At 35.2% G+C, this 9,624-nt stretch overlaps 1 protein-coding gene across 4 annotated transcripts in view; it reads right to left on the bottom strand.

The window, feature by feature from the left end:
• Nucleotides 1-1,810: 1,810 nt before the first annotated feature.
• LOC117125198 (von Willebrand factor A domain-containing protein 3B-like) overlaps nt 1,811-9,624 on the bottom strand; it is a 28,325-nt gene continuing 20,511 nt past the window's right edge. For all 4 annotated transcript variants that reach the window (XM_033271626.1, XM_033271630.1, XM_033271627.1 and 1 more), the window contains 12 exons: nt 9,239-9,363; nt 8,669-8,803; nt 8,001-8,098; nt 7,622-7,767; nt 6,762-7,498; nt 6,184-6,321; nt 5,692-5,770; nt 4,579-4,695; nt 4,082-4,203; nt 3,582-3,840; nt 2,554-2,788; nt 1,811-1,917 (listed from right to left, as the gene is read on the bottom strand). In XM_033271626.1, coding sequence (XP_033127517.1) covers nt 1,812-1,917; nt 2,554-2,788; nt 3,582-3,840; nt 4,082-4,203; nt 4,579-4,695; nt 5,692-5,770; nt 6,184-6,321; nt 6,762-7,498; nt 7,622-7,767; nt 8,001-8,098; nt 8,669-8,803; nt 9,239-9,363 — 2,297 coding nt within the window. In that variant the 3' untranslated portion in view covers nt 1,811. The remainder of the gene's footprint in view (nt 1,918-2,553; nt 2,789-3,581; nt 3,841-4,081; nt 4,204-4,578; nt 4,696-5,691; nt 5,771-6,183; nt 6,322-6,761; nt 7,499-7,621; nt 7,768-8,000; nt 8,099-8,668; nt 8,804-9,238; nt 9,364-9,624) is intronic.

Here is a 9,624-nt window from a genome sequence, read left to right as displayed (position 1 = left end):
TGTAAAATAATATTTGACTCAGCAGCACGTACTTGAGGCAAAATAACTTCTAACAATTAAATTAAACTATCATTAATCCTATTTGCATTTAAGAAAACTAAAATTAATCAGAGTATTTTATCATTATCTATATAATCATTCTTTTATACTTAATAATTATTACTATAATTATGAATACAACTGCAAATACAAAAATATAATTAGTAAATAATTACACAATTACACAATAAACTAATTAGAATATTAATATTTGAATATTCATGAGGCAGGATAAAGATAATAAAATGATCATAGTTTTATATACTTTTATATTAACCATCTTTATAGACTATTACAATACTATACAAATGTATGGCTAACAAAAACACAACACATCAACTGGTGCCATCCAAATATGTCACACACTGATTCACATCAAAAATAAAAGTTTGAGTATTTTGATGATAACCATAGTACCAAAAGGAATAGGCTCACACAATAGGATGATCCTATGACCAAGGAGGGTTGGGTTACAAACATCAGTGTCTGAGGAATATCAACAGGGATGGTGCCAGGATTTGCCTGATGGAAGGGGGGTCCAAGATCACTGACGGGTGGGGGAAATGTCCCTAACAAAAACAACATGGGCTTGGTCGTGTATTGCATAAATCTTTTTAAAATGATCCAGGGAATGAAGCCCCCGAAGAAAATATGACAACTTAGGGCTTTCCAAGGCTTATTTAATTGCCAGTGCCACCCCTGGGGTGGGATATACCAGGAAAGGGCAGGAAATGGGTGGAGTATACAAGGTAAGAGATGAGTGAAGCATTGAAGGAGTTTGTCATGGTGATGCAAAAAAATTTTCGGACAAACATCTATTTTTTAATTCCTAAATATATTTTGGCTTCCACTACAGGAATTATTAACAATCTCTCCTAGAAATACTGTACGACTATTTAAATAGTTGCTGAATGATATAAATTGTAAGGAAAAATTATAAACTTTATCATTTCTTCAAATATTTTGTATGATGCCAATTTCATAACACCCAAATTTGAATTTACAACATTTTGCAGCATCGATTTATTAATTCTCCAAAGTGATGGAATTTCAAATATAATTATCTTTAAAGTATTCTTTATACAGGAGTTTAAAGATACCTTTTACATAATTTGGCATCTCCTTTCCACTAGCATTCTCAGTTGTTCTTTAATTGCTCAGTAAAAAAGATGGAACACACATAACAGCATATTTAAACCTTCAATCAATCAATCATCAATTGTTGCACATTCACACAGAAATAAAACATTAGGCCAAGATACTATACCAAGATAATATAAACAAATGTGGTCATTATTATGTATTGCACACACCAGTACTTTACACATTTACCAAATTCCATTTGAACGCAACTTTGCTCCGCACAGGGTTGAGAGAATAGTTCAACTGATCCCCTTTGGTTACGGGCCTGCGAACTATCAACAGTTAATCATTATCAGTGATTACTAGTACTATTAAAATAGCATAGAAGCAAACAGTTATAGTCTTCTCATTACATTTTTATCATTCTTCAGTGGCGGATCCAGGAATTCGAAATAGAGGAGGGGCCTAGGAAGGAACTTCCGCAAATAGACGGTCTTGACCACCTCCACCCTACCATGGTTGGGCCTGAGGAAAGAAAATTTATGATTTTGGCACCTCTAGATGGCCGGAAATGGCACTCTCAGACTTTTTTTCTCCATTATTTTTATAATTTTTATAAAATTTAGGAGGCTCACGAGCTGGCTTGGCCTCCCTCCTCACCCCCTTGAATCCACCACAGCTGTTCTTGCTTAATCCGTGAACTGTGCTCTTCTCTGCTGAAAGAAAAACTGGACGACATCATCATAGTAGTCTTCAGACAACCAGAAGCACTGCTGAGGATCCACATAGCTTGAGCTAAAATTTTATAATAGGAGGGGAAAAAAAATTGTTACACAAAGTCTTCATAATTTTGAGGGACATGACATATGATTGTTATGATTCTTAACACGTTCGCTGCCAGCGACGTGTATACTTGTCCCACAGGATGTTGTTAAGGGTGCTAGAGACGACTATACTCGTCAAAACCGGGGTAATATTTTAGCGTTTATTCCTTCATTGTTGTACTGTAGAACCACAGACATAACGGCTGATGGTTCAGGGAAGATACCCCTAGACGATAACGTACAAATAAAGTAGTACTTTTGTTATGCTATGTTGCTGGCATTATAAAAAATGGCACGAGTGGATGGCACCCTCTGAACATACACCAACGCGTGCAAAAAGAGGACGAGAAACTCGCACTTGGCAGAGGCAATAGAAACTACACATTGCTAGCGACGAGGTTACCCGTCCCCTAATATTTTGGCACCAATTCATTAGACACACCATTTTGATATGCTACATGTATACTAGTTTTGGTACATGGGACAAGACTTAAAAAACGGTCTAGCGGTCAACGTGTTAATCAAATTGATTTTATATCAAAGTATGTTGACATACTACATACGTAGGAGAGGTCTGCACTCACCAAAAGATAGATAAAATACTCACCTTGTTCCGTTGCAGAATTTCACAATGATACAACCATCATTTGTTCCGACGACTTTTCCGGGCAAGTAAATAAAGGACACTGCATTGGCAACTGCCAGTACATGGTCTTGCAGGGCTAGTCTCTGTCGCCGTGTGAACGTACCAAAGATGTGCTTGGTGAATTGTGAGCTTACTTGGCCATCGGCCCATTCCAGATGGAATTTAAAGGTTTCGTCGACTCTTTCCTTGATTGATGCTGCGGTAGAGAAATAACCAAAATATAAGTCAAATTTTTCCAACAATTCTTAATGAAAATAATTTGGGTAAACACTATCACATTTTTTACATTTAAGTTCACTCCACTTTTACGTTATTTGTTATTGGTATTTCCTTTAGATTAAAAGCAATTTGTTTTCCCTAGACAATGGGTCCACATGCTAAAGCGTGCTGCCATAACTGGAGCAGTAACAGGCAATTCTACCAGGCACCCATATACAGGCTCCTGGGTGGAGAGAAACAACGCAGATACAGTGCCGTGCTCAAAAAGACACAACCGAAATGCACAGCGTGGGATTGAAAGCTGACCTCTCGAGGTTGGAAAACTAACCTGTTCCCGCTGCATCAAACTGCTTCCGCAAATATGTGATTTGTATATAAAAGGCTTTCCATCTTAAAATCAGCGTACTGTCGCTGATTGTTAAACTGAGTTATTAACATACCTTAGCACAGAGAGGCCATAATACTTTTACTTTTAAATCGATCCTAGTAAACGACCCATATAATGTGGAGCATATAAATATATTAAAAAGTCAATTTTCATGTTTTTGTTACTGGGTTTGGCATGGAAAGCCTCATATGGTCTGTACTTGGAATATGTATTATAATTTCTAATCTGAGATTAATCAGTCAACCTTTGTGAATATCTTTGACCCATGTGTTAAAATATAAAACATTGCTTAAAATTATATTCATCTTTAACAGGAATTTATCTCATGACCAAAATGACCCTGTAGCTCTAAAACAATTAATAAAATTAAAAAAAACCTTACCTAGATGGTACATGCCATCGTCATCGTTCCTTGCCACCACAGCGGATCCTATCCATGATTCCTCACAGTTCTTTATATATGCCACAAGCTCCCCGTAAAGTTCTGTATTAATTTTGTAAATCTCTTCTCTCGGAACTTTAGCCTCCTCATCATCATAAAACAAAACCTGACACCACAGATCGGGGAATGAACGCGTGACTTGCGCAGGTGCGTAGCGGAAGGGGTAGTCAGGGTGAAGAGCAACGACACAGTCCCCAACCTAAATGAAAAAATACAAAATTGGTTTTAAAGAATTGGAGTAATGCAATTTCCAAAATTACAAATCTATATAATTATGGATAAAAGGTATAATTACTATCAAATAAACCATATAGTGTTTATTGCTGTAACAAGACTCCCACATCATAGCATATCAATTATAGCAGGGACACATACAATGGTCTGTGTTCTATGACAATAGCAATAGTTGGTTATCACCATTATCATCATTAGATTTTTACCTGTATGATTATATCTGAATCTTCTTTATCTGTGAAAATATATTTTTTTGAGGTTTTCTCAATAGCTCCAACGTTGTCCGATACAAAATATTGACCGTCTTCTGCTAAATTTTCTATTGTTCCTTTAATGAATGACAAGTAATCAATTAGTCAATACAGTGTAATCAATAATAATTACTGTTAATCAATAATAGTAAATAATCTATAAAATATGATTGATAATAAATATTTTAATTTTACAGTACACATAATAAATCTGAATTCAAAATAATTTGTAATGATTTCTGACATACATTTAAGCTTGGACCACATACTATCAAATACTTGATAAAAAAATGTGATATGCCCATATTTGGGTGTAAAATGACATCATCATACCCATATATGGGTACATCACATATATTTGTCGCATCCAAATTGGTAGTGTTGCATGAGCTTATCAGATGTAACTATAAAAAAGCATTCTATGTGGGTTACAAATCATACGTTGCACCTACCTCTATAAAACCAGCCGTCTACAGGCCAGCGAGCAAGAACTTCTTCTCCTTCCTCAATTTCGTCTTTGTCCTCCCCCTCCTCTTCAATGGACTCTTCCACTTCTTCATTTTCACTCTCTTAAGTAAAATATCAAAATGAATTAATAGAACTTATATAATAATAGCATTGTAATGTGAATCATGAAACATAAAATTTACATTATGCATTCCTACCAATTATATCAGCAATATTTATTTGTATTTCCAGAGACACTTGCATTTTTGACTGAATGCAGAGGTTGCAGTGATTAACAAATATATTTAAAAGTTAAAATAAATTTGAAATGTAAATTAAATTGATTCCAAACCTTCAATGAATTAACATATATTTCTATTAAAGATTACATAACAAAAAAGTACCTGTGATAGTTGAAATATCTGATGTTTTGCAAGTTAAGACCTTTGAAATATTAAAACCCATTATGAACTAAAACATAGAGCATGTCCTTGCTACTGTCGAGTCAAAAATGTTGTATACAGCAAATACAAGGCAGAACCAATATAACTAACAGATTTAATCACATATTGTATTCAACTACAGTTATCCAGAAACACAATGCAGTATACCAGCACCACCACTAATACTAGACAAACACAGACATGTGGATGTGACAATTAACCTATCAAAATGTAGGCCTATTTATTTCCACATGACTGAAGCTTTAATCTAGTATATCATGAAGTATAAACATCACTTCAGCTGCTATTAAGTGACCCCAAGGCATTTCATCATACAAGTCTAATGACATACCTATTTAATGGAATATAGGTATAGTATATGAGGGTTGCTAATTTATGAGATATGCTGCTGTTTTGTTTTTGTTTGATTTTATTAAATTTTGATATGATTTTGAGGCTCCCTAGGTTACAATGTGTCAATTAAGGTCACAATTTAAAGTTGGGAAGATTTTTTTTCATTCCCATAATCCTGTGCTAGTCCTAAAGATTAAACTTTCCTAACAGTTAAAATAAATGCGCTCTGAATTAGATCAATGAACGTGCTCTGGTGCGTGAAAAATTTGGTAGTATAGGAGACTTTAAAACTGGTTATTTTAATTAAAATGAAATTCTTACCATTTTCTTTCCTTGATGGATGGGCTACCTCTGATTGGGTGCTCTGTTCATGAGTTAATATTCGCTTAGTAAACAACTCCTGGAAAAAATAAAATAAAAAAGTATATTATAAACAATCAAATTTTAAGATATAATCACTATAATCCAATGAAATTCCAAAACCATTATTAAAATGGAAAAAATAAGAACAAATGCCAAAGCACTGTAAAAAGTTTAATTAATGGCGAATTTCTATTAAACTGTTATCTGTAGGTCTATCAGGACGCGCCCTCTCTTCTGCATTTAGCATGTCATTGTAAATGTTGGAATGATTGGTGCACTTATGTATGACTTATGATGCAGGGTGATGACCCCTTACCACCTTTAGCAGCAGTTCAGGTAAATCTGACAGACCTCGAAACATTCAGGTAAATCCTTGTTTTTCTATTGGTTGACTGTAATTATAAAAAATCAATATCGTCATGACAACAAGATGAAAATTTTGAAGAATACCTGTTGTTTGTCTATGAGTTCTTGTTGTTTGTTTTGCAGTTCGCTGTGCCTATCCTGAAGCTGGCCGTGCTGGCTGTCATAACCTTGCTGCACCTCTTTGATCTTTTTAACAGTTTCTTTCAATTCCTCGCGTAAATCCTGCCAAGAAAAAACCCCAAATACTGCCATTGTTATCTCTATGAATAAAGTCTAGCTACGATTTATATTGTAGAATTGTTTGGTTCAGTATTCGGTTTTATATGTTATAAAATGATATGAACCTCTCTATGGCTGCTACAATAGTCACTGACCATGCCCAATGATGCTGCGAGTTATGGGTTATTCTCCTACCTTTCTTTAACTTATTATCATCAACACTAGCATAGTCAAGACAGTCATCATCTCCATCATAATCATCATCATCATCATCACCAATGAGGATACATGCTACCATAGCCAATCATATAATGCACATCTGAGAATGTTTACATTTCAGACGGATGAATTTTTGCTGAGCAACATTATGTATGCATAGTGCCATCTTTAAGTAAAAATATCTAAGCGTGATCAGAAAACAAAAAAAATAACTTGGAACTGACCTCTTGTGTCTTAAAGTGATCTGACTGTTGACGGTTCAACTGCTCTTGGAGTTCCTCAAGTTTCTGAAGGAACTCTCTCATGGATCCACTACTTACTCTTGAATCTACCATGTCAGCTTCATCATCACCAGTAGTAGAGTCACCATCATTTGCTGATTCTCTGTGCTTGCTGCCATCACTCTTTGCACTGTTGTTTTCATCATCATTTTTCTGAGTCTTCTCATGGTCTGGAGATGGTGATCTTGATCTTGACGAATTCTTTGACCTCGCAGAAGACAAACGAGTTTTTGATTTTGCAGATGACTTGGATGAGTGAGATTTTTCTGATGACTTTGAGTGTGAGCTTGATGACCTTGCATGTGAGCCTTTTGAGCCAGTGGATGAACGTGACCTTGACTTTCTAGAAGATACTGAAGACCTTGCGGATCCAGATCTTGAGTGAGAGGATCTTGAGCGCGAGGATCTTGAACGTGAGCGTGATGATCTTGAATGAGAGTGTGAAGATCTTGATTGGGAACTCTTTGATGATCTAGAACCAGACATTGACCTTGATTTTCTTGAAGATCCTGAAGATCTTGCTGACCTGGATCTTGAACGTGATCTTGAGTGTGAATGCTCAGAAGCACTGGATTCTTCTCTTTTCTGTTTAGTGTCAGCTGATCTTGACCTTGATCTGCTGGATGACCTTGAGAGTGACCTTGACCTTGATCTACTGAATCTCACAATAGAATTCTTTCCTATAGGTGATAGACAAACCAATGTATAGCATTTAGTAAATCTATTTAATAAAAATGTTTGCTTTTCACACTGTTATAAAAATTCTAAATTTATATAAAAAAAAACTGATTGCCAATCAGTACCTTTATCCCCACTCTCTCTATCTTTCTTCTTCTTTCTCGAGTGTCTGTGTCTCTCCCTTCCTCTGTGCTTCTCTGTTTTCTCCTTTTTATGTTTGTGTTTGCTGACTTTCACTGTTTCGTTCTCTTCTTGAATTGTAGGATGATGACTAAAACAAAATAAACAAGTCAGTAGTGATGTTGTTAGCCTATGAGTGAGATACTTATCTGGATAAACCGATAAATGCAAATGCTTGTAAATATATTTGTATTAAATGGATACGGAAAAAAATATTTAAAAAATATGTATTTATATTAAATCAATACTGAAAAAGTAACAAAAACAATACAATAAAACCAGTGCATTTACATTTTACATTAGATTTTGATTGAAATGTCTTACTTTTGAAGGTCTAGCCCTTGCAAATCCCAAATATACCTCAGAGCGAAGTTGTAACGAGACTTGGTTATCTTCACAATGGAGTTGCGCTGAACATTAACCTGTGGGCAGAGGCATTTAAAAATTCTAAGTAGCAAATTCCTTCAGTGTTTTCTCATCATTACTACAATATTTTGGGTTGTGTGAGGATGGGATAATTGAGGATGCTGTAAACTTTCCAGCAGACATGCACCAATTTAAACAATTCAGAATCAGTAATATATTGAAATGAAAAATAAAAAGTTGGATAAATGAAATCAGGTGGGGGAAATGAAGTGTATATGAGCTAATTTATAACTACTTAATTTTTGCGGTGTACCGCAAGCATTAATATATATAATACTTAATTTTGTTTGTGTTGTTCGTTTTCAGTGGGATCAGCAAACTAGTGGGGTGCAAACTTTTCCTTGGGGTGCTCCTTAGGTACACCATTGATCAGGAACTTAGGAAATAGATAAAACATATTTTTACACCATTACATGTACTATTAAAAAGTTGGAATACATTTTAAAAAATAGTCTACAACTGTCAGGTGTATTGACACCTGTAACATTAAATGACGTTGATATTTCTTGTTGATATTAAAGAAGATGAGTAGAACTACGTTGCATCAAGTTTTACTATTTACTTACCGCTTTGTTGTTAAACTTGATAACGGTGTAGAACTTGGCTTGTCTTGCTTCTTGAATTGGCGTGACTTGAACCATACCTGGTACCCAGCACTGGTAGGGCACTTTCCCGGTTTTTACCAATACATAATCAGCGACCTGTGAAATTGATGCAAGCAGTTATTAGAGATAGTAAAACTAAGAAAATATGGATTGGCTACGGAAGAATGCAGGGTTCAAGTTTTAGATAATTAAAGAATGTCTAATAGAAACTTATTTCAACAAAATTACGAAACAGTGATTTGTGATCAGTATTTTTATCTGACGATCAATCATTAAGTTGAGATTAATGTAATTTAGGGATGCATGAAATCCCTGACAACAAATAAAATGCGAGTAGCCATCTGTGTTTGAGACAGCTCCCAAAAACAGCGAAGTAGATGAGGTTGACAATCACTTTAAAACTAACAATAACAAAATAACTTTTGTTTATGCTTAGTCACCTGAAGAAGAAAATTGCATGGGGAGGGGGGCTTTGTTCTCTAAGGGCATTGACTTATGGTCACTAATGGTTACCTGATGTATGGTACTTACCCTGAGGAAGGGGCATGGCCTGGCTCCGCTCATGGGAATGACAAAACGAGACGGCACCAACCGCTGGGTAATATCATGGAACTGGACCTCAACATGCCTTGCATTTGGAACATCAACAACTGTACCTGTAGTTTGAATGCGATAATATAATTTATCTATTTTTGCTGAGATAAAAGAAGTCCCATAAGATCGTATATTATTTAGCATATTATTATTTTCAAGGGGAAGGGGTAAATGATTGTGTTGTTTAGGGAAAAGAAGAGGGAAGAAGGGTATTTTTTATTGTTTTAGAAAAAAGTTAATTAGTTTGTTTAGTTGAGAGGGGAAGCTTTTGAAATGTTCAGGGAGGAAGGAAGAGATTAATTTAAGTTGTTTTAGTTGGGTTT

The sequence above is a fragment of the Anneissia japonica genome, unplaced genomic scaffold (genome assembly GCF_011630105.1).
Source record: "Anneissia japonica isolate Jap-2015-1 unplaced genomic scaffold, ASM1163010v1 scaffold2191_len329779_cov167, whole genome shotgun sequence".
Taxonomy (NCBI): domain Eukaryota; kingdom Metazoa; phylum Echinodermata; class Crinoidea; order Comatulida; family Comatulidae; genus Anneissia; species Anneissia japonica.
Note: the sequence above shows the minus strand (reverse complement) of the source record. Positions and strands in the feature narration are given on the sequence as shown.